General features: G+C 41.9%; 1 protein-coding gene and 1 long non-coding RNA gene across 3 annotated transcripts in view; one reads left to right on the plus strand and one right to left on the minus strand.

The window, feature by feature from the left end:
- Positions 1 to 25,148, plus strand: part of LOC122475844 — a 45,844-nt gene that overhangs the window by 6,999 nt on the left and 13,697 nt on the right. The gene's annotated exons all lie outside the window — the stretch shown is intronic.
- SLC19A2 (solute carrier family 19 member 2) overlaps positions 17,136 to 25,148 on the minus strand; it is a 23,247-nt gene continuing 15,234 nt past the window's right edge. Inside the window, exons 3-6 of the mRNA XM_043567950.1 lie at positions 23,520 to 23,742; positions 21,799 to 21,991; positions 21,317 to 21,458; positions 17,136 to 19,097 (exon numbers count right to left, since the gene is read on the minus strand). Coding sequence (XP_043423885.1) covers positions 18,969 to 19,097; positions 21,317 to 21,458; positions 21,799 to 21,991; positions 23,520 to 23,742 — 687 coding nt within the window. The 3' untranslated portion in view covers positions 17,136 to 18,968. The remainder of the gene's footprint in view (positions 19,098 to 21,316; positions 21,459 to 21,798; positions 21,992 to 23,519; positions 23,743 to 25,148) is intronic.

Here is a 25,148-nt window from a genome sequence, read left to right on the forward strand (position 1 = left end):
CAGCAGCAGGATAAACACACTTTTAGCTTGTACACCAGCAATACATTCCTTAAACATTCTAGTTTTTTGTGTGTGTTTTTTTCCCAAATTTTTATTTAAATTCTAGTTAGTTAACATAGAGTGTAATATTGGTTTCAGGAGTAGAATTCAGTGCTTCATCACTTACATATAACATCCAGTGCTCAACTCAACAAGTTCCCTCCTTTATACACATCACCCATTTAGCCCACCCCCCCACCCACCTCCCTCCATCAATGCTCAGTTTGTTCTCTATCATTAAGAGTCTCTTATGGTTTGTTTCCCTCTCTCTTTCCACTCCCATATGTTTATCCATTTTGTTTCTTAAATTCCACATATGAATGAAATCATTTGTATTTGTCTTTTTCTGCCTGACTTTTATTTTGCTTAGCATAATACACTCTAGTTCCATCCGTGTCATTGCAAGTAGCAAGATTTCATTCCTTTTGATGGCCGAGTAATATTCCATTGTATATATATATGTCACATCTTCTTTATCCATTCATCTGTTGATGAACATGTGGGCTCTCTCCATAGTTTGGCTATTGTTGATAATGCTGCTATAAATATCAGGGTGCATGTGCCCCTTTGAATCAGTGTTTTTATCCTTTGGATAAATACCTAGTAGTGCAATTGCTAGATCATAGGGTAATTCTATTTCTAACTTTGTGAGGAACATTCATACTGTTTTCCAGAGTGTGTGCACCAGTTTGCATTCCCACCAACAGTGTAAGAGGGTTCCCCTTTCTCCATACCCTCGCCAATACTTTGTAGTTTCTTGTGTTGTTAATTTTAGCCATTCCGACAGGAGTGAGGTGGTATCTCATCATGGTTTTGACTTGTACTTTCCTGATGATGAGTGATGTTGAGCATCTTTTCATGTGTCTGTTAGCCATCTGGATGTCTTTGGAAAAATGTCTATTCATGTCTTCTGCCCATTTTGTAACTGGATTATTTCTTTTTTGGGTGTTGAGTTTGATAAGTTCTTTGCAGATTTTGGATACTAACCCTTTATCAGATGTCATTTGCAAATATCTTCTCCCATCCTGTAGGCTGCCTTTTCATTGTGTTGATTGTTTCCTTTGCTGTGCAGAAGCTTTTTATCTTGATGAGGTCCCAATAGTTCATATTTGCTTTTGTTTCTCTTGCCTCCAGTGACATGTCTAGTAAGAAGTTGCTCTGGCCAAGGTCACAGACTTTGCTGCCTGTGTTCTTCTCCAGGTTTTTGATGGTTTCTTGTCTCACATTTAGGCCATTCATCCATTTTCAATTTATTTTTGCATATGGTGTAAAAAAAAAGTGGTCCAGTTTCATTCTTCTGTATGTCACTGTCCAGTTTTCCTAATGCCATTTGTGGAAGAGACTGTCTTGTTTCCATTGGATATTCTTCCCTGTTTTGTTGAAGATTAGTTGACTATGCTATTGTGGGACCACATCTGGGTTTTCTATTCTGTTCCATTGATCTATGTGTCTATTTTTGAGCCAGTACCATACTGTCTTGATGACTACAGCTTTGTAATATAGCTTGAAGTCTGGAATCCTGATGCCTCTGGCTCTGCTTTTCTTTTTCAGGATTGCTTTGGCTATTTGGGGTCTTTTATGGTTTCTTGCAAATTTTAGGATTGACACTCTAATTTGAAAAAATTATTTACACTGTCATTATTTTTCTTTGTTCAGCAGCTTTGTTTAGCACTTGCTTCTTGTGTTCAGTACTTTTGATGTATGCCCAACCCCCATGAGGCAGAAGTTTCAAGGATCTCCTGCTGTGAGGCTCTAGCTTACTCAGTATGTGACTGAGAATCCTGTAATCAACCCTTAACTGGAGAAGGATATGATGGCAATAAATTATCATGGAAAAGAAAATGAATCAGAGGTTGGCCTTTGAGAAAAGCAGCAAATATAATTTACCTTTTAAATAGTTGACTGGAAAACCCTCCTTTTATAAGTGGTGTTTCATTGCTTAATAAATAATTATTATTTGAAACTGTCTACCCATAAATGTTTGAACATCAGTGCCGTTTGCTGAGCTATGCTGTCAGTCTCACTGTTTTCAGTGCAATTTTACAGTAGACACTTCACTTCCTTGACTCCCAGACATACATATTTAGTATGAAAAGCAAAAAAATAATAAGGAAGCTTGACTGCAAAGCCTCTATTTAAAGTATACACATGGTGTTGATGACCCCCGATAAGAATGAGCCTGTCTTCTGCTGATGTGCTCTGCTAGAGCAAAGAACAACTGACTCATAGGTGAGGAAATGTATGTCAGTTCACTTGATTGTCCTAAAAATGCTTTTAAGTAAAGTCTCTGTCGTCCTCTGTATTCACTTACATTCTTTACTGTTAACGTCACTCCATAAATTTATTCTCAACCTACACCGGAGTTGAAGCCGCTTTGCAATAACGTCCTAAATACAATGGGTGGTGGATAGAGATAAGAGAATGCCAACATGCCAACATTGAGAGTCAGTTCAGTCTTAGCTGAGTTTAAAATTTCAAGTAGCCAGTGTAAAAAAAAAAAAAAAAAAAAAGGAAATAAAGTATATTATTTAGTTCTTATCAGAAAGAAATACTAACCCATGTTCCTCAGGAAAAACTTGTCCTGGCATTAATTTTTAAAAGAATTTCTTAGGTAAGGTTTTTAGTAGGAGTCGTGAGTGGCATTAAAGACCAGACCTTCAATAGCATTTTTACAGCAAAGACATAGAGAGGTTCCTTATGTCTGTTCATATTTTCGCTAATCTAGAAAAATGACACTCAAAACCACATATTTTAAAAATTGGCTTTGTATTTTTCCACCTTTTTTCTCTTGGTCAGCTATGCCTGGTGAACGCCTCCTGCCTTGTAATACCAATTCAAAAGCTGTGGTGGCTACATACTGGGGTTGACAATTTTGTTAAAGCTCGTTACAAAAATTGGATATGCAAGAGAGTACATTTAGCATTAGCCGATAATAGACTCACCTTATCTTCTGAATCCAGATGCAGAGTGAACACCTGCCAAGAACGTAGCTTGCCACAGTTCGTGTCAGCAACCAAAACACTCTTAAAAATTTAAGTGCCATCATACCTCTCGCTAGCTTTCCAATGCCATTATCATAACATCTAAGCTCCTGACTTTGCTTCCAAGTTTCTGCAGAATTAGGCCTCTTCTTACTCCTGTCACGTCACCTCCTACTACGTTCCTGCTTATGCTTCATACTCAAAACACTCTAACCAACCTCCTCCCTGTTCCTCAAGCATCTCATTCCCAACTTTGCTATTGCGTCTGTACCTGGAATGTTCTTCCCCAGATATTTGCATTCACATCCTTGCCTTGTTCCTGATCTTAGGAGGAAAGTGCCTAATTTCTCACCACTAAGTATGATATTAAGGGTAGGGTTTTTTTTTGTAAGTTCTTTATCAAATTGAAAACATCCCCCTCTTAGTATACTGAGAATTTTTATCATGAATGGTTATCAAATTGTGTCACATGCTTTTTCGGCTTCAGCTGTTATGTTCACATTATCTTTCCTCTTTACCCCATTGATGGGATGGATTACATTGACTTTTTTTTTTCTCTAAGTTGGAGGTTTTATTTGTTTATTAAGATCTAATTGGGGCGCCTGGGTGGCGCAGTCGGTTAAGTGTCCGACTTCAGCCAGGTCACGATCTCGCGGTCTGTGAGTTCGAGCCCCGCGTCAGGCTCTGGGCTGATGGCTCAGAGCCTGGAGCCTGTTTCCGATTCTGTGTCTCCCTCTCTCTCTGCCCCTCCCCTGTTCATGCTCTGTCTCTCTCTGTCCCAAAAATAAATAAACATTGAAAAAAAAAATTTTTTTTTAATAAAAAAATAAAAAAAAAGATCTAATTGACATACATTATGTTAATTTCAGTTGTATAACATAATGATTCAATATTTGTGTATATTCCATTGATTGATTTTTTAAATGTTGAACCACCTTGCACATCTGGAATAAATCTCACTTGTGGTGTATAATTCTTTTTATACATTGTTAAATTCAATCCACGAATATTTTGTTGAGGATTTTTGTGTCTATGTTCGTGAGAGGTCTTGCTACGTGGTTTTCTTTCTTGTAATGTCTTTATTTGTTTGGGGCGTTGGGGTAATGTTGAACTCATAGAAAGAGTTGCCTCTGCTTCTGTTTTCTGGAAGACATTGTAGAAAATTGGTATCATTTCTTCCTTATGTATTTGGCAAAACTTATCACTGAAACCATCCAGTCCTAATGCTTTCTTTTTTGGATGGTTATTGATTAGTGATTCAGTTTCTTTAATAGTTCTTTAATAGTTAACTATAACTATTGTTATAGATTGTGATTAGTCCATTCCATCTAAATTATCAAACTTGGGGGCCCAGACCTTTCATATTATTTATTTATTGTCCTTAAGTGTCCCTGGGATCAGTAGTAATGATCCCTCTTTCATTTCTGATATTGATAATTTGTATCTTTTCTCTTTTTTTTTCTTAGTTAGCCTAGCTACAGGTTATTGCTTTTTACTGATTTCTTTAAAGGAATACCTTTATGCTTCCTTGATTTTTCTCTATTTATTTCCTGCTTTAAATTTCATTTATTTCTCTCCTAATTTTACTATTTCTTTTCTTCTGCTTGCTTGAGGTTTTAGTTGCCCTTCTTTAGTTTCCTAAGGTGGATGCTCAAATTATTAATTTTAGATCTTCCTTCTTTTCTAATATATGTATTTAATGTTATGGACTTTCCTCTAAACAACTCTGGCTCATCCCATGAATTTTGATAATTCGTATTTTCATTTAGTTCAAAATATTTTCATGTTTGTTTTGAGACTTGTTTTTGACACATGTTATTTAAAAGTGTGGTGTTTAATCTCCAAATACTTGGAGGTTTTACAGTTATTTTTCTGTTATGCATTTTCTGTTATGCAGTTTAATTGTATTATAGTCTAAGAATCTAATTTGTATGATTTCTATACTTTCAAATCTGTAAAGGTGTGTTTTATAGCCCAGAATGTGGCCTATTGTGGTGATTGTCTATTCAAATTTGAAAAGAATGAATTATTCTGCTGTTACTGGATGGAGCAGTCTGTATGTGCCAATTCAATGGCACATGATTAAATGATGTTAAATGATGTTTTTCAGGTAGATCATATCCTTACTGATTTTCTGCCTTTTTGATCTATCAATTACTAAAAGAGTATGTTGAAGTCTTTAACTATAATAACTGTAATAGTGGATTTTTTTTCTGTTTCTCCTTTTAGTTCTCAGTTTTTGTCTTATATATTTTGATGTTCTGTGTTAAGTGCGTACATATTAAGAATTGTTATGTCTTCTTGGAAAATGAACCCCTCTATCATTATGTAATGCCCTTCTTCATCTCTGATAATTGTCCTTATTCTGATTGTTTGAAAGCGTATTGCTACTTCAGCTTTCTTTTAATGAGTGTTTGTCGCAGACTCTGAGTCTGCAGTTCTCTCTTCAACAGCAAGACAGCAGCCGCAGAATTGAATACAATTGAATTAGGGCTAATATCCAGGGGGGAGACAAGAGCCCCGAACCGGGGTTTTGTCTCTGTATTTATTGACCTCTCAAGATCTCACACATGTGGTGAATGTGAAGAAAACAATCAGATAGTAATCATTAACTTGTGTGTAACAAGCAGAGGACCTGGGGGGAGGGGGGGTTGTGGGGGTGGGGCTAGGCCAAGTGGTGTTTGTGATCAAAGTATATTGGCGCCAGATGGAAAGTAATTTCCTGCAGGTGATACAACAAGTTACTCGTGATCCCATTACGGTATCTCACTAACTCACCTTGGGCGCTTTCACCCTGTCGCAGCGGCTTTCCGCCCTAAGCTTTTTTCTAACCCGCTTATGTAAGTATAAAGGAATTCTTGAACCTATTTCCCCACAGGTGTTAGCATATCTTTCTCAACCTTTGCTTTTAATCTACATGTGTCTTTATATTTAAAGTGGGTTTTGGTACCTGGGTGGCTCAGTCAGTTAAGCATCCAACTTGGCCCAGGTCATGATCCTGCGGTTCATGGGTTCAAACCCCACCTCGGGCTCTGTGCTGGAGCCTGCTTTGGATTTTGTGTCTTCCTCTCTCTCTGCCCTCCCCCACCTCTCTCTCCCTCTCTCTCAAAAATCAATAAACATTAAAAAAATAAAGTGGGTTTCTTATAAACGACTTATTGTTGGATTTGTTTTTTATTCACTCTGACAATCTCTGTCCTGTAATTGTTGTATTTAGATCATTTATATTTAAAGTGATTATTGATATAATTATCAGTATAATTACCATGTTTTTAACTTGTTACTTTCTTGTTACTTTCTCCCTTGTTACTTTCTTCTCCCTCTTTTTCTGCCTTCTCTGGTTTTAATTGGTAATTTTTATATTACCTATTTTACCTCCTCTCTTAGGATAGCAATCATATTTTCTTAATAAAAAAATTTGCTGGTTGCCCCAGACCTTACAATGTCCATTTTAAGCTAATCTAATGCTAATTTTATGTAGTGCAGGTACCTTATAGTAGATTATCCATGATTCTTTCCTCCTGACCCTTGTGACATCACTTTCATTTATTTCATTTATCCATATGCTATAATCACCCAATATATTGTTTCTATTATTAATTTTAAGTCTAAAGTTTAGTTTTCAATAAATTAAGAATAAGAAAAGCAAAAGACTTTATCTGAACTTCATATATTCCTTCCTTGAGATTTTCCTTTCTTTGTGTAGATCCATGTTTCTGATCTGTATCATTTCCCTTCTCCCTGAGGAACTTCTTTGAATATTTCTTGCAGAGCAGAACATTATAACATTTCTTCCTTGCAGTAAATTATCCCAGGTTTTCTTTTCTGGGAAGGTTTTTATCCTTCACTCATGAAAGATAATTTTGCTGGATATAGAATTCTAAGTTGGTGGGGTTTTTTCTTTCAATACGTTAAATATTCTACTGCATTCTCCTCTTGTTTGTCTGGTTTCTGACAAATGTCTGCTGTAAGTCTCCTTGTTCCTCCATAGGTGGGTTTTTTTCCCATCTCTGGCTTCTTTCAAGATTTTAACATTTGTTTTTGATTTTCTGAAGTCTCAACATGACATGACCAGGTAGAGATTTTATATCTATATCTATATATCTATATATCTATATCTATATCTGTATATCTATATCTGTATATCTATATCTGTATCTATATATCTATATCTATATCTATATCTATATCTATCCTGCTTAGTTTTCTCTGGGGTTTTTGAATCTGTGGTTTGCTGCCAATCATTAATTTTGGAAAGTTCTTGGAATATTATTACTTTGTTATTACTTTAAAGATTTCTTTGGCTCCATTCTCTCCTTCTTTTCCTTTTAATATTCCAATTGCATGTAGGTTATCCTTTGGATATCCTATTTTTCATTTATTTGCATTTCATTTTGAGAGGTTTCCTTTGACTGATATTCAAGCTCACTGGTTCTTTCTTCTGCCATGTCAAGAGTACTGATGATCCCACCAAAGGCACTCTTCATTTCTGTTACAGTGCTTTTGATTTCTAGCATTTCCTTTGATTATTTCTTAGAGTTTCCATATCTCTGTTCATGCATGTTGTCTTAAACTTTCCACAAAAGCCCTTAAACATTTTGACCATAGTTAAATTCCCAGTCTGATAATTCTAATATGTGTGTCAACCTGACTTTAGTTGTGATGCTTTGTCTCTTTAGACTGTGTTTTTCTTGCCTTTTAGTATGACTCGTACACTTCTTTGTTGTTGTCGAAAGCTGGATATGATGCATCATGAAGTAAATAGGGCTTTAGTGTGAAATTTTATGTTAATCTGGCTAGGAGTTGGGCTGTGTTTAATGTTTTCTGTAGCTTTCTCTAGACTTTGGGCTTCCATAAGAACTCCTTTTCCGAGAGACTCTGTGTCTTGCCACTCCTTCAGCTGTAATTCAGTGTTATTATACTGGAGACCTATTGGTCCGGTGGTATGGTTTGGTAGAAGAGAATCACTGCATAACCTTATGGTTAAATCTCAACCTTTGAGTAGGCCTGTGTCTTCACAAGTGTTTGTTAGCTTCCTCCTCCATTGCATTTAGGTGAGAAAGAAGCCCTACAGAGAGCTGGAGATGAGAAAATGCCCTTCCCCCACATAAGTTAAGGCTCTTATTGTCTTTTTCCCTGAAGAGTAGGTCTTTGTTTTGGAAAAGGCTGTAGGCATATTTCACAATGGCTACTTTCCCCCTTTATCTACAGAACTTTTCCATCTTCCCACATTGAAACTTTATATTCATTAAACATTAACTCCCTATTTTCCCTTTTCTCCAGCCCTGAGCAATCACCGTTCTTTCTGACAGTGTGTAGTCTTTTGTTATCTGTCCTCTATCACTTAGCATAATGCTTTTGAACTCATCTATTGTGTAGTATGTATCAGTATTTTGTTCCTTTTTTTCAGACTATAGTATTCACTGTATGGATGTACCACATTTGTTTACCCACCCACCAGTTGATGAACATTCGAGCTGATTCTACTTTTGACTATCACAACTAATGTTGCTATGAAAATCTGTGTACAAGTCTTTGTGTGAACACGTTTTCATTTTCTTGGTTAGATTTCTAAGTGGAATTGTTGCGTTGTAGGTAATTATTGGTAGTTTTCAAAAGTGGCTGTACTGTGTTACATTTCTACCAGTAACATGAGAATTCCAGTTCATTCACATCCTGACCAGTACTTGGTATTTTCTCCTTTTCTAAATTATAACTTCTTCAAGGGTGTGTAGTGGCAACTCATTTGGTATTAATTTTCATTTACCTAATGACTAATGATGTTAGGCACTTTTCATATATCTGTTAGCCATTAGTATGTCCTCTTTGGTGAAATGTCCATTGAAGTATTTGGCCCATTTTTAAATGGGGTTATTATTTGTTTGTAATTGAGTTGTAAGGATTCTTTATGTATTCCAGGTACAATTTTTTTATCAGATATATGATTTATAAGTTCTTTTCCCTGGTCTATGACTTGTGTAATCTTACTTCTGGTTCTAGGTTTTTCCTCATTCATCCACCCACAAGCTCAGCCTTCAGATGGTTTGTAAATCATCATTACCTCTGATCTAATGAGGAAATTTCCAAGGGAGAATTGGACTCCAGTAACTCCTACCCCTAGAGGAGTTGAGCTGAGACTGCTCAGCTGAGCCATAGCCCTTCTTTTTTTTTTTAATTTTTTTTTTTTTCAACGTTTATTTATTTTTGGGACAGAGAGAGACAGAGCATGAACGGGGGAGGGGCAGAGAGAGAGGGAGACACAGAATCGGAAACAGGCTCCAGGCTCCGAGCCATCAGCCCAGAGCCCGACGCGGGGCTCGAACTCACGGATCGCGAGATCGTGACCTGGCTGAAGTCGGACGCTTAACCGACTGCGCCACCCAGGCGCCCCAGCCATAGCCCTTCTTACAGGAGTACCTGTTACAACCTGAGGCAGGGTTCTTTTCTAAAGTGTCGATATTCGTACATAGCAGACAATTCAGCAGACTTTCCCATCAAACCAGCAGTGATGCGGTGACATATTTTAAGAGCTTCACCAGTATATATTTTATTCCTGTAGGTCACAGGCGTATCAGTAATAAAGCCAGAGTTGTCTTTAGTCACTAGGTTTGAAATTGTAAGATCTAGACCATATTTCCCAAAGAAATCCTATCACTAAAGATGTAAACCTAAGAAAAACTTACAAACCTCCATTTTAATCAGTCAATTCAGTGAAATTTTATAGGGTATTGTGCTAGGTAGTAAGAGACAAACAATGAACGAAACACATTCCTGCCTTCAAATAGATTGAAGTGTATATTTTCATACAAATGACCACAATACATAGCTGAGTGTATATATGGTCATGAGGAACATTAGGGAAGGCTATCAACAAAAAGTGGCACTTGAGCTAATCTTGATGAATAAGTTGGATACCAGAGGCAGAAATGGGGATGAGAGCATTCTAGAAGCATGTGCAAATATACAGAAGCTGAGGCTGGTAGAGAACGTTAACACCACAAGATGTATTCTGGAATAGTGTAGGATGTGAAACAAAGCTGGAAAATCAGGTAGGGAAGGCTGTAAAGAACCTTAACCGCCATCCTTTAAGGTCTGTTGACCATCTTACTGTGCCCACCATTGCTAGCTGGGCAACGGTGGGTTCTGAACTCACGGCCCAGAGATCAAGACCTGAGCCAAGATCAAGAGTCAGACGCTTAACCGACTGAGCCACCCAGGCACCCCTCTAAATGACTTTTTATAAACTGCTGGATTTTTGTACAACCCTCTCCCAGTATAATATGCAGATACACAATCATTCAGCCTCTTCTAGAGGGACACAGAATCTGCCGCGTTCTCAGGAAGCCCCTATTTTTGTTGCTTCCTCTGCATCAACATTATGGCAAAGAGCCGTATGACTACAAGTGTGGTGCAGAGCCTCTGACCTCGGCAGCACTGCTCCCATACTCACTCTCCTTTCTGCTCTTCTCCCACCTTTCCCCCAGTGCTCACCTTTTGTTCTCTACAGGCAATCTCCGCTCCCCTCAGGTCCAGCCCCCACCCCCCAGCTTTCCGGGCTCAAATTTAAAAGAACAAAAACTGAATGCCCCTTCCTCCACGAGGGCGTCAGGGAGAAAACGCATTCGTGGAATCATGACTGCCACAATAGGAGCAAGGGGACAAAACACCTGCGTAGCTGATGAATCCCAGTTAAACGAATTTTGAAATGACCTCCACCTGGTAGCCGTGGCCTTTGGTTCCAAAGTGACGCCAGGCTTCTCCATCTGGATGACACCCGTGCATTCTCCATAGCTTTACACAAGTCGTCGCTTTTGGTTCTCTTTCTTCTTGAGGATTCAACAGATGCATTCTTGAAACAGTTTCAAACCCACAGCTGACATTTTCTATTTTCGGAGTGTCTTTTCATTATAAAAGAGCCATTTTTGCAGTAGGCAGACAAAAGCATAACCTCTTTCTTTTAGATGTCTTTTTTTTTTTTTTACATTACTACAATGCTTTATAGTACTATAATGCTTTTCATCAGGAAAAAATGGAATCTATATTTCACCACTACTGGAGTACAATATAGGTAACACAGGAGGAATGGATTTTTTTTTTTATCTCCATTATTCCAAAGAATGAAAATACCCTGACTCATTTATCTCTTTAAGTAATGTGGATTGTAATAGTTTTGAAGTAACCATACCTCTCTTCCGTTCCTTAAAAGTAGACGCTTGGCTTTCATAGTCATCATTTTTGTCTGATACCTTTACTACTTATGTTATATAGATTTAAACAATATGGTTTGTCCGCTTTTGAACAAATAGGGTTGCATTGATATATTCTGGTGTGTCTTAGTTCTTTTACTCAAAATTATAGGATTCATTGAAACTGTTGCTTGTGGCAACAATTATTCATTCCTGTAGAGTCACATGCCTAAGTGCCCAGTGGGCACAAGTGTCTGGGACTTACCATGTGAGAAAACGCAGCTCTATAGCATATGCGTAGGAGCAGAATTGCTGGGTCACAGCGCATGCACATCTTTGAATTTAAAGATCAATGCCGCAACATGCTATTAAAAGGGGTGGTACCGATTTACACTCCCCGCCAGCAATTTCTGAGGCATGACCTATGGAATTTTAACTCAAATGTTTCTATTTTTAATTTCTAAAATCAATCTTTATGGGCTTTTTCAAATCAGTCCTTTCATTTTGGTTAGCCTCTTGTTCATGCTCATTTTTGTGATCTTGAGTTTTAATATATTTTTCAAATGTTTATTTATTTTGAGATACAGAGAGTGCCCGTGTGCGTCCCAGAGAGGGGGGAGGGGCAGAGAGAGAGGGAGAGAGAGACGCCGAAGCAGGCTCCATGCTGTCAGTGCAGAGCCAGATGCCAGGCTCCATCTTACCAATGACCTGAGCCGAAATCAAGAGCCAGATGCTTAACCAGATGAGCCACCCAGGTGCTCTGATATCATCTTTTATATTTAGAATTTTATACATATTCATCTTAAACTCTGTATCTAATAATCCCAGTATCTGAAGACATTGAGACTCTTATCTGTTGTTCATTGTTTCTGCTGACTCTCACTTGTGGTTGCTTTATGTCTTTGGTTGTTTTCAAAATAAGATATTTAATTTGTAATAACTTAGAAATTTCCAACAGCAAATATTTTATGTATTTGACCCGAGAGGGATCTGCCACCAAGTATCCTATTAACTGTTCATGCTTTACTGTGGTTTCTTGGGGCTGTGAGAGGATAATAATTGTACATATGGGATTAGAGTTGACAAATTTAAAAAAAAAAACTTTTTTTTTAATGTTTATTTATTTTTGAGACAGAGAAATACAGAGCATGAACGGGGGAGGGTCAGAGAGAGGGAGACACAGAATCTGAAGCAGGCTCCAAGCTGTGAGCACAGAGCCGGATGCGGGGCTCGAACTCACAGACTGTGAGATCATGACCTGAGCCGAAGTCGGATGCTTAACTGACTGAGCCACCCAGGCGCCCCTAGAGTTGACAAATATTAAGAGTAATAACATTTCTTATGCTCTTTTGCTGTTGAGGGAGGTCATTGAGAGGACATGACAACTGGTTGGCCTGTGAGCTGTACCCTGGCAACCGGAGGCTCCACATCCCCTCCCCTGTCCTTGGAATGTGCATTCTGCTTGCCTTTCCTGCTCCCAGCAGCTGTCCAAGTGCCTAGCCTTAAAATAGTGATGTGGTATTGAGATGATACGCACGGTCAGCATGATGAAGGCATCCACACAAACTTACAAGATTTGGTGGGTGGGCGCAAGGATCCACTCATCTTGCAGCAGCCCAAGATAAGCCTCGTACCTGCGTTCCCTTTGCTTATTCAACCTGCCACCTACCAGTCTGGAGCGGCCTCTTTCTTCGGTCTCTCCCTGCTTTCAGTAAGGAGGCCACTTTCACGTTACACCTGGAAGGCTCCCGAGGCGCTTGTAAACCAACACATTTCTCTGTCTCAGATTTCCCACCGTAAACACACAATGCTCTCAAAATCATGAAATGAGGTTAAAATAACCATGGAACCAAAATATTTGCCAACCACAAGTAGACTCAATTAGTAAAATTTTATTGTGCCTTGTGAGGTGGGATTTCCGCTCACCCCTTAGAAGGCTATTTATTGAAGATGAAGGCATCCTTTTCTCTGTGCTTTTCCATTCCACACTGTATAACTCTATCAGTGCAAGGGCTTAAGAGGGAATGCTTTTCTCTAGAGATAATTTTAATTTTTTAAAATTTTTAAAGATTTTATTTCAATCCAAGTTCGTTAACATATAGCATAATAATGATTTCAAGAGCAGAATTTAGTGATTCCAGAGATAACTTTTTAAAGTCCTGCTTCTGCCATAAGCCAAGGGTTTCTTCCCATCCGGGGCCATTTTAACTCCCACTTAGAATCTCTGGTTTAGGCTAGAGTCCCTTCTACCACTAGGCATCTCCAGATCCTTTTTTTTTTTTTTTTTAATCAAAGTGGATATGGAGGAATGACTTTGGGTAAGAAATGGCTTATACCTAAGGAAAGGAGACAAAGGTGAAACAAAAAATCAGGGTGGGGAAGACAGCATCAAAAACTATTACTGGTTCTTAGTTACAAGAGTTGGAGATAAGGACAGATCTTTAAACTGACTAGGATACTTTCCCACTATGGACACATTCTGACCCATGGCCTCTTAATCTGTCAAGCACAAGACAGGAGCAAGAATTTCTAGGTGGCTGTTTCTGTCCCTCGATCTGTAAATACTGATCTAGAGTTCAAGGTTTACCCTTGTCAACACTCGCAGAACACTGCAGGTAGGTCCTCCAGGATTTTAGGCATCCTGCAGGGAATGACAGTCAAGGCATACAGTTTGATACTTTAAGGGGGGGGGGGGGCGCTGCTGAGAGGAGAAATTGGAACTATATCAAACAGATGAATATGCTCAGGGGTTTTAACTATTTAAGTATTCAATAGTTTCCGTTAACATTTCAGCATTGGGGGCAGGAGGTTGCGTTTTCTGAGCTGCGATTCTTCTGGAGGGTAAGATTCTTCCTCCGGAAAAAGCTATCGCCCCTTTAGTTCACTTATTTTAAAAGAAGGCAATTTGGCAACGAGAAACGATTTCAGAGTGATTTCCAGCAGCCCATACAGATTACCGAAGACGTTTTAAACGCCCTGGACGGCAGGTCGCCCCGCACAGCACAAGCCCTTCCCCGAGGGTTTCCCTTACGCCCGGGTGGGTGTGGTATGTGGGGCCTCAGTTTCACACACAGGGCAACTGCCGCGCGCGGCCCGGCCCCACTGCCTGGAGCGGCAGGAACCTGCGGCCCGGCACACCCGCCCGCCGCGCGCAGGGGCCTGCGGCAGGGCGCAGGCGCGGGATGGGGAGCGGGGCGGGGGCGGGGGGGAGGAGCGAGGGAGGCGGCACGCCCCGCCTCCCACAGGCCCGCAGGCAGACCTCGGGTCTAGAGCCGCCTTCCCTAAGCGAGGCCCGGGGGTTTTGGACAGCTTTGCCTCACCCTGAACCCTCAGCTTGTACCCGGGGCCCCTCACTCGTCAGCCCCTCAGTGCGTCCATCCTGCAGCTACTGGTGCCCTGCCTGGCATTCTTCCCCTCCCGAGCTCCGCTGTCAGAGCTGCGTCTGCTCCTCCCCGCCCCTCTAGCCACTGCGGTCTCACCCCTGCAGACTTGATAGGGATTGGGGGCGGGGGGGGGGGGGGGGCGGCTAGGGAGGGGAGGGCAGAAGTGACCGGTAATTTGCAATGTAGGGTGGGATTCAGAATCCCAAACCGGCTTCTCCACTTTACAGATGCGTGACCTTGTGTGCTTGTTTACACTTTTTAAGCCACCTTTGAAACAGACACACATTCTAGAATTAGTAACCTCAAGTCAGTCCTGTTTCTTACACTGCCAAGTCAAAAAGGCCTTCCTCACCTACACCTAGCCAATTGAAATGGCCATTCGACTAGAAGTTTTAGGTGGTTATCTTCCCGTAAAATACTCCTATACTGTACTGCCAGATTAACTTTCTTGAATATAATGAATATAAGCTTAATCATTACCCCCATGTCCAATTAATAAACATTAGAAAACGAACCCAAACTGTCCAGCTTTGTCACAACCTCTCTCCAGTCCCTGCTGATCGTACAGTGCACCTACCGGTCTCAAATACACCCCGACGTATTTGGGCCTTCTGAACTATTTATGCCTCTTTCTCCACTACACTGGTTCCCGTTTCCAAATTTCTGTTAAAAATCCTACCCTAAATGCCATCTCCTCCAGGAAGTCACTTAGGGTTTTCCCAATGTCCTTGTTCTCTTGGAGACAAGGCTTTTTAATTCTTAATGGAAAATGGTTAATGGCATCTGCTACTATTTTTTAAGACAGTTGGACATTTATGTTGTTCGAGTTTCCCATTTTTAAATTCCTTGGGAGCAGGAATCATGACTTTTTCATCTGTTGTATCCCCTGAAGAGCTTTCCAGAATATAAAAGTAAGGGGAGGGGCACGTGGGTGGCTCAGCGGATTAAGCATCCAACTTCGGCTGGGGTCATGATCTTGCAGTTCGTGGGTTCGAGCCCCACATCGGGCTCTGTGCTGACAGCTCAGAGCCTGAAGCCTGCTTCGGATTCCGTGTCTCCCTCTCTCTCTGCCCCTCCCCCACTCATGCTCTGTCTTTCCAAAATAAACATCAAAAAATAAAAAATAAAGGGGGAGGAGGTGTTTGAAAGCCTGTGATTGTTTCCATTTTGATTGAAACATTAAAAAAAAAAAAGCTTCCCTTGAAAAGTGCAATTTTGAGATTCGCGGCTACAAGCTAATTGTAAACACAAAGGATGAAGGAACAGATTTCTCAGTCCCGTACTGTGTCTCCAGTGTGCGGGTGCTTTCGGATATGCTTTCTTGTCTTTGTGGGTCATTCCCACTTACCCATGAGGACACTGAAGGTCAACAGAGTGACTTCCCTACTGCTGCCCTGCTTTGAGTGGCAAACCTAGCAATTTGAACTCCCTTCTATCATACCAGCATCACTTGATGAAAAAGTAATCAGTACCTCCACAAGATCCTTTCCCAGAATCAAAGGAGGGGATGTTCACAAATGCCTTTTCCAAACTAAAACATGTTATTCAGGTGTAAGGGATTAGTGACAAGGAGGCCACCATAGTAAGTAAAACAAACAGGTGTCCAATCTCGATCATGTTGAGCACAATGCCATGAATAAACCGTCTAGTGGAATGGAGGTCATTGATAAGCATTTTAATCTTAACATTTCCTGTTAAGTACATTTGATGCACTTTAAAAAAAGTAATGGCATTTAGCTGTTACACTGGCAGGTATTAAGTCTGTTACATAGTATTTATGTAGTTGAATATTCATATGGCACTAGGATGTGATTTATACAACAAAAAAGACGAAAATAAGACACGGTCCCAGCACAGAAGGCTTACAATCCAAAAGGCATCAAGATACAGGGGATAGAACTATAGGGACAGAAAGCTTTATCTTCAAAATATCTTTAAAAAACTTTTTGGCATGAAAATTTATGAATCTTTGATAATGAATTGCTTCAAATGAAGCAGATTTAGGGATGGGATATTAAAGGGAAGGTACTCCTTTGGATACTGTGAGAAACGAGTGACTTGGTTTCTGGGACATAATGAACAAGTGATTCTCAACTGATGGCAAGAAGGTGCTTTCCCGGATGTCAGAATATTTGGGGCTGGAACAAAGAGGCTAGGAAGTTGCAAACTACCATGGCACCTTCCGCCCTTGATTTGACTGAATTTCCTTTATTTTTAAAAGTCAGTTAACGTTGAAGGGAATGTGAGTCTTTTTGGTTTCTCAAAGGACGAGTGCTTTAAAAAGAGAGATGAGAGGTGCCAAGAGGAAGACCGAGAAAACAAACAGGGCAGTGTGGTGCTAGAAATAACAGGGAAAAATGACAGAAATAAGGGGGAGGAGTCAAGGTAAGGATCACAAAGCAGTGGGAGGAATTAACAGGATAACAAGGTTAAATACCAAGGCCAGGTGAGGGAAGGCTTACAATGAAAAGGTTTCAATACGTAATCCAAAGCTCCCACTGAAGCAAACAAATACATTTAAAATAATCTGACTAAAAAAGAGAAAATAGGTTGTAAAATATTTATTTAATAAAAATAATTTCATAATTTATACAGAGTTGGATAAAATGTACAGATTTTTTTCACTTCTCTGCAAAACTGCACACAGCACAACTTGCAAACTGGTCTGGGCGTTCTATAAATATGGTCACGTGCCAGGAGATGACCTTGTTATTGTCTTCAATAAGTCAAGGCTCCAGTTGTGCACCACAAACTTTGAATTGAATTCTAGGGAAATATTGCTTTGGTAACATGAGTGATGTGATTGTACCATGGCCCATTTTATTAAAAAACATTAAATAAAGTCCCTTGAACATCACTTCTCTACTTGTTTCTGAGTGAACAATTCCCTACGCAGCAAAACCAAAGATAAGGTATAAAATTAGAGGCTGTACTTTCATAATATCGCTTCCCCTTCCCTTAGTGTTCTTTTCCTTCCCTTGATCAGAAGGGAAGGTGAATGGCAAAGACCTATACTCATCTGCATTTACTTCTGGAATTGCCGCTTACACTAAACACATATGTCAATTCCGGAATCCTGAAACTAGTATTCACACTGTGTACCTGTGTTATTCTAAATAAATTAACCTAGGTTTTTTTTCAAGATAAGGCAACAAAGTTGGCTTTCAAATAGCTATCATGACTCACATACACCAGCAGCCACTTGGTAGACTAATTACAGAATTAAATGTATACACAACATTTTTTCCAAGTACCCTGGAAATGGAACCACTAGCAATTATTATTTTAAGCAGATATTCCAAGATGATCCGCCCTTCGAAACAAAGGCAGATTTAATGTACAAAATGCAGGAATCAGGTCTATCCTAGTTCCTGTCCCATTGAAATAATCAAAAAGAGTCTCAGTTTTTGAGAAGGCCTCGTAATAATCCAACAAATCTAACTCCTAATGACATCTTGATCTTGGATAAGAAGGACAAAGCATATAAAAACTATAAATAGGGATGAAGATATTAAAAAAAAAAAGACTTCTCATTTTATTCTGGAAATAAAAGGGAGTGCAAATACAAAATGAGCTGGTTGGGCTAGTGGTATCTTTAGCTCATAGATGAGCTTCTCCTTATAGGATTAATAGTCCTTCATACTCAAGGCTAAAAGATAGGCAAATAGAACTTAAGTTTTCTGATTAGGTGTCTTCATTTCTGTTTATCAGCAGGCCTCAAAACTTGCCTTATTTTCTAACTAAAAGAGCTTCTCTGGGAAGCATATGAATAACACAAAAGTGTACTTCTAAAGACCATCTACACAAATACAAAATTGTCAAGATGGAAACTGAGAACAATTCATACAATAAGTGTTTTAAAAATAACTAAAAATTAGAAATGACACACATTCCCAACAGGACAGAACACCAAACCAGAGCAAATATTGCCGGTGATAAAAACAACTTTCATCTGTAGAAACACAAATGCACATGAGTAACAAAGAGATATGAGTGAAGTTGAACAGACACAGGTGCTGTTGGAATATGGTATCCTGTGGCCCGCAGAGCCCTGGTCCCGAACCAGGCCTCTGAGACACCAGACTCACTGTCAAGTATAAATGCCACGTGTTGCTTGAGTGCTCTTGAGTACCCGGTTTTCAAAATCAAGTTCACTTTTGTTATCAGAAGACAGTAATCCTTAAATTAGCTTCCATAAATAATCCGAGAGATAAACTTCGCCTCTGACTCCCCTAAACAGGATTGTTACTCTAGGAGCACAAGGTAGAGTCAACTGGCTGCTCTGAAGCCTTAAAAAGCACGTTCATAAACATGTCTACATACTAAAAAATTAAATATATCCAGGCACAGTTGCTGTGCAGAGTTTGCTAAGCAGTGTATCACAAAGTGGTTACTCGAGAACTTGATTCCGCGTCTTCTTGCTTTCTGCATTTCTTCATAATACTAACTGAACCACTGGCCAGGAAAACCACAGCGATGAGTGCAAAATAACCGGCGTAGATCAGGAACTAAAAGGGGTAGGGAAAAGAAGTAAGTTAGAGAATTATCGATTACAAGAGGAGACATTGTATTGGATATAGGTGAACACCTCCTATGATTAAAGGTATATTCAGTGTCTCTATAAACCTTCAAAAAACACCGTGTGCTCACACGATGTGCCCGGCACGGGCAGCGCAAGGGGCAGCACAGCGTGGTCGTACTGAAGCCTGACCGCCTCGGTGCAAATCTGGACTCCATCCCCGACGAGCCGGGTGACTCTGACCGAAATACTTCATCTCTGAGCCTGGGTTTCATTTACAAAACGGGAAGTCACAATATCCCCTATTTTTTACTGGGTCACTGGGAAGGGATGAAATCATATGTGTTTATCCACACAGTGCTAAAGCTGATAATACGACTGCTTTTATTTTTGTTGCTGTTGTTACCATTGCATCACGGTCTCTTCCCTCAAGCTGATAGGTTAAAGTACGACCACCAGGCCAAATTCTGAAGATAAAGAACTTCTATTCCTCCCCAGAGGAGGGCAGTAGAGAGTCTCCTATATTCCGCCGTAGGATGACTTTTTGTAAGAATCTTCTCTAGGCCAGTATTTTAAGGTGACTATACAGTTTATCAACATCTTCATCATCACCTTCTGAAAATAACTCACGACGTACTGAGAAGCTGGCTCGGTTGTGCGGTAAGAGTGTCACTCTGAGCCAGGTTCTTTACAATTTGGATACATTTTCCTATAGGAAACCTGTTAATTAATCATGGCCGAGTTCTGGCACAGCCTGCAAAATTCTGTAATTCCGTATTTTTAAACCCGCCGCTTCTACAGCAGGATGACAAGCACTTGGCTTCTCTCCCACCCTCCATTCCAAATCTGAGCGCCTAACCCTTGAGAAGTCCTCTCAAGCTTTTCACTGCTGGTAGTGACTGGAAAACAGAAAGTAATGCGCTCCCGCTCTACTCCCCCCACTCCCCGCCCACCTTTCTGAGGCACCACCATCCAGGGAGAGATAATTAGGCCTTGGAGCTGGTTTAAATCCTAGCTTTGCCACATTACTACTGACCACGTGACCTTAAACAACACTGAACGTTACCTAACATCTCCCAGACTCGTTCTCTCGATGTCCAATCCTGCCTGCAGCTCTGTAAAATTCTATAGAGTGCCTGGCACACAGGAAGCACTTAGTGCACATTACCAACTGTGATTACGATTTCTCTTTTAGATTTTTCAGTACCAAGTTCATTACTGCTAACATGCTGGGTCTCTGTATCGAAAGAAAACTAGTATCTTAAGTGTGGAGGGAATAATGGAGAAGGAATCATTTCAGCTGGGCTGGGGGTGGGCTGGGCTGGGGGTGGGGTAGGCACTTTTTGATTCAGTTGCCCATTCTGCCAAAGTACAGAGCAAGCCCCACCTACTAACTCACAATGCATGAAGGCATCCACGACACACGGTTCCAGAATGAATAAGAGTGTCCACGCTGGCTTTGGGCGTTTGTGCAGGTGTTTTCTCAATGGGTCGTATGTTAAGAATCTTACTGCTATTCATCAGAAGTCATTACCTTGCTATTTGGGCGGGCGGCATTTTTAATAAAGAAGGGAGGAGCCTTCAGAAGGGTGAGTCGAAGCAGGGCGTCTCACACACAGGAGCCAGTATTCCACGTACAGAATTAAAAATGGAGGGAAACGGGGGCGCCTGGGTGGCTCAGTCAGTTGAGCGTCTGACTTTGACTCAGGTCATGATCTCGCAGTTCGTGGGTTCAGGCCCCGCGTCGAGCTCTGTGCTGACAGCTCAGAGCCTGGGGCCTGCTTCGGATTCTGTGTCTCCTCCTCTCTCTGTCCCTTCCCCACTCATGCTCTGTCTCTGTCTCTCAAAAATGAATAAATGTTAAAAAAAAAAAATTTAAAAAAAAATGGAGGGTAATGATGGACGAGGCAGCGGAAAAGCTCGGCCTGGAGGGCGGGCACCAGCATTACTTCTCACCTCTGTCAGGCTCTCGAGTGACGCTCAAAAACGTTCTAGGTCCTCGCCAAAAAGATGACGGTCCCACCATCCTCCAGGGAGAAAAGAACTCAGGACGGGGGTTGGCCAAAGGAAGGAGGGAACACTCCTACTTTTTATTTTATATCTGTCTGTACTGTTTGAACTGGCTCGCAGTAGGCATGCTCGACTTGGTCACTCTGATCACCTGCCGTTGTGACTGGAACACCTTGCGTGTCGAAACACAACTCTTACCTGGGTGGTAATTTCTAAGCCGAGGCCGCTGGCATCCACCACGATGAGAGTAAGCAGGGTCTGCAGGACCAGTGCAATGAAGGTATTGACACCAAACACTAGGGCGTAGCGCTCCATGCTGAGGTTGGCAGCGATCTGAAAACTTCAACAAAACAAAACAAAACAAAACACAAAAGGATGAGTAGACAGGAATTACTCCCCAGGTAGTTATGACTTTTGCTTCAGTTATGAAGAGCAGCCCCTTCTTTCTGCTGCTGGGCAATTCCCTTCCCAACCAAGTGAAAGGCACTTTGTTGCCAAACGCTGTAAATCTCGTGCAGGCATCTGAACAGAGCGGGACTACGGGACCAAGGACGTAAATGAACCTCGCCCTCGAGGCTCCCTCGGGAGGAGAACCTACACTTTTCATGGGTTTGTGAAGAGACCAAGAAGTTTATCCTGTCACAGCTTTTCCTAGCGCTTCCTTGAGGCAGAACACATACGTTGCTATAGTGATGAGTAACATGTAGATGATCCTGAAGACGACGTAGGACGTGTAGCACACCCAGATGTTCTGCACGGTATCCATGATGTAGACCGCGGCGGCGATGAGCAGAGAAAACAGAGACAGCATCATCTCCCCCCAGGTGGACCAGGATATTTTTATGTAGCCGACTACAAACACGGCAACAGCACCTACAAAATGCGGAGAGAAAAGCGCTCTAGTTATTTTGCTCCACAAACGTGATTTCAATCAACTAAAAATTCAGCTCGGGTTATTACATTTTAAAATCTCGTAACTTACAAATAGGGTAGCTCAAGATTATGGAGGGCCTGGAAAGGCAGAGAATTTGAGACTTGACGGAATAAGTAACTTGGAGCCACTGAGAGACCACGAAGAGACCGAATGACAGCAGCTGGCGAGGAGACGGGAGGACGCAGACCCAGGGGTGCCGCCAAGGAACGGGGTGCCGAGGCGGACGCAGAGGCGGGAGTCAAAGAGAGCCGCTGCTTCCGGCCTGACCACACGACACGGCGGGAGGGATCGTCTCTCCTCCTGCCTGAGCAGCAGTCCAGAGCATGGCAAAAGGGCATCTCCTCTCTTTGGGAAAACGATGACGCTGGTAACCATAGCTAAGATGTGCAGAGCGCCTTCTAAGTGCCAGACACACTCAGAAGTGTTTACAGAAAGCACGGAATGCCGTCTAAAAACCTTATGAGGGGGCGCACCTGGGCAGCTCAGTCGGTTAAGCGTCCAGACTCTTGATTTCAGGTCATGATCTCACAGTTCGTGAGTTCAAGCCCCGCACTGGGCTCTGTGCTGACAGTGTGGAGCCTGCTTGGGATTCTCTCTTGCCTTTTTTTTTTTTTACGTTTATTTATTTTTGAGAGACAAGAGAGAGACACACACGGCACAAGAGGGGGAGAGGCAGAAAGAGAGGGAGACGCAGAATCCGAAGCAGGCTCCAGGCCCTGAACTGTCAGCACAGAGCCCCACATGGGGCTCCAACTCACGAGCTGCGAGATCGTGGCCTGAGCCGAAGTCGGATGATGCTCGGCCGACTGAGCCACCCGGGTGCCCCTCTCTCTCGCCTTCTGTCTCTCAAAGTAAATAAATAAACATTAAAAAAAAAAAAAAAAAAAAAAAGAACCGTATGAGATAGGCCAACAAATTAGAACGGGACAACAGAATATAATGGTCAAGGACACAGGCTCTGAGTTCAAACCTTAACCCGACTACGTACCATCTGTACTGTCTCGGGCGAGTTATTAACCTATCAGTCTGGGTTTCCTGTAACTGTAACTGTCTCAGGAATTTTGTGAGGACTGAGTTAATATACCTAAAAGTCCTTAGGACAGCATTTGGTACATATTACCACTCAACGTGTGCTAGTTATTGTCACAGACTTGTATCATGCCACTCCCAAGCGTCACATCAAGTGACGGAAGCACCCAAAACACCCGGAGATGGCACAAACCCGCATAGGAGGACAATTCTGCAAACCAGTACGCTGGGTTTCCCGACAGGGTATAAAGGACTCCAGTTTGCAAATCGCGGCCACCCACAACCGGAGCACTGCTGAATTTCTCCCTAAATCAGAAAGCCAGAGCTCAAAACAAATAAACCAGGCCTTGGGGGTCACCTCCAGTTCCCGAGGGGAGAGAAAAATCAGATCGTGGCGGACTTAACCTCCAGGGGAATGTGCCGCCCCACACCGCTTACCCAGGAGGGTGGACACGGCCTCCACGCCGCCGTTGTAGATGGCAGCATCGCGAGAGGGCATCACCGTCTCCCACAGGCCCTGTGCGTAGTTCACGACCTGGAAGTAGCCGCAGGTGGACAGGGCCCACCACACAGACCAGCAGAGCAGAGGCCGGGAGGAGTAGCACATCAGGAAGTCATCCCACAGGACCTTCAGCACGAGGAGCCGCTCCGGCGCGGGTTCCTTCACAGCAAACGGAGAGAAAGGTGCAAACACTGTGAAGGCGACTACAGAAAGCAACTGTATAGACCCGGTTTTCTATTTGTCTTTTTCCTTGTGAAAGGCAACCGCTTATTTATTTTTACGCATCTAAATGTCTTTTTCATGTTTATTTACTTTGGAGAGAGAGAGAGAGAGACAGAGGGTGAGCAGGGGAGGGGCAGAGAGAGAGGGAGAGACAGAATCCGAAGCAGGCTCCAGGCTCTGAGCTGTCAGCACAGAGCCCGATGTGGGGCTCGAACCCATGAACTGTGAGATCATGACCTGAGTCGAAGTTGGACGCTCAACCGACTGAGCCACCCAGGTGCCCCTATTTTTATGCATATAAATGGTGTATATACAGGCCTGCCTCATTTTGTGGTGCTACACTTCACAAATTTGTGTGTTTAACAAATGGAAGGTTTGTGGCAACCCTGTGTGGAGCCAGCCTGTCAGAGCCAGGTTTCTTCTAGTATCTGTCACTTCATGTCTCTGCGTCACATTTTGGGAATTCTCACAAGATTTCAAACTTTCTCATTACTATTGCATTGTTTTTAAAGAATTTTTTAACGTTTATTTACCTTTGAGAGAGACAGAGAGAGCATGAACAGGGGAGGGTCAGAGAAAGAGGGAGACACAGAGTCTGAAACAGGCTCCAGGCTCTGAGCTGTCAGCACAGAGCCCGACGCGGGGCTCGAACTCACAACCTGCAAGGTCACGACCTGAGCCTAAGTCTGACGCTCAACCGACTGAGCCACCCAGGCGCCCCTCATTACTATTACATTTTTTATGGTGACCTGTGAAGTTACTACTGTTGTTGTTCTGGGGAGCCATGAAGCGTACCCACAGAAGACGGCCAACTTAATCAGTGCAAGTTGGGTGCGTTCTGACTGCTCCACCGACTGGCTAGTCTCCCTCCACTTCCCCCTTTCCTGAGACACAACGATATTGAGATGAGGCCAAGGAATAAGCCTACAGTGGCCACGAAAGGTTCAAGTGAAAGGAAAAGGCATACGTCTGTCACTTTAAATCAAAAGCTAGAAATGGTTAAGCTCGGTGAGGAAGGCAAGCCGAGAGCCTGGACGGGCAGAAAGCTAGGCCTCTTGTGCCCAACAGTAGCCAGTTTGTGAATGCAAGGGAAAAGTTCTTGAAGGAGATCAAAAGTGCTACTACAGGAAACACGCAATTGATAAGAAAGTGAAATGGCCTCATCACTGACATGGAGAAAGTTTCAGTGGCCTGGAGAGAAGCTCAAACAGCCACAGTGTTGCCCCGAAGCCAAAGCCCAACCCAGAGCAAGGCCCTCGCGAGCTCTTCAATTCTGTGAAGGTTCAGGCAGCTAAAGAGGCCGCAGAAGAAAAGCGTGAAGCCAGCAGAGGCTGGCTCACGTG

The sequence above is a fragment of the Prionailurus bengalensis genome, chromosome E4, assembly GCF_016509475.1.
Source record: "Prionailurus bengalensis isolate Pbe53 chromosome E4, Fcat_Pben_1.1_paternal_pri, whole genome shotgun sequence".
Lineage (NCBI taxonomy): Eukaryota > Metazoa > Chordata > Mammalia > Carnivora > Felidae > Prionailurus > Prionailurus bengalensis.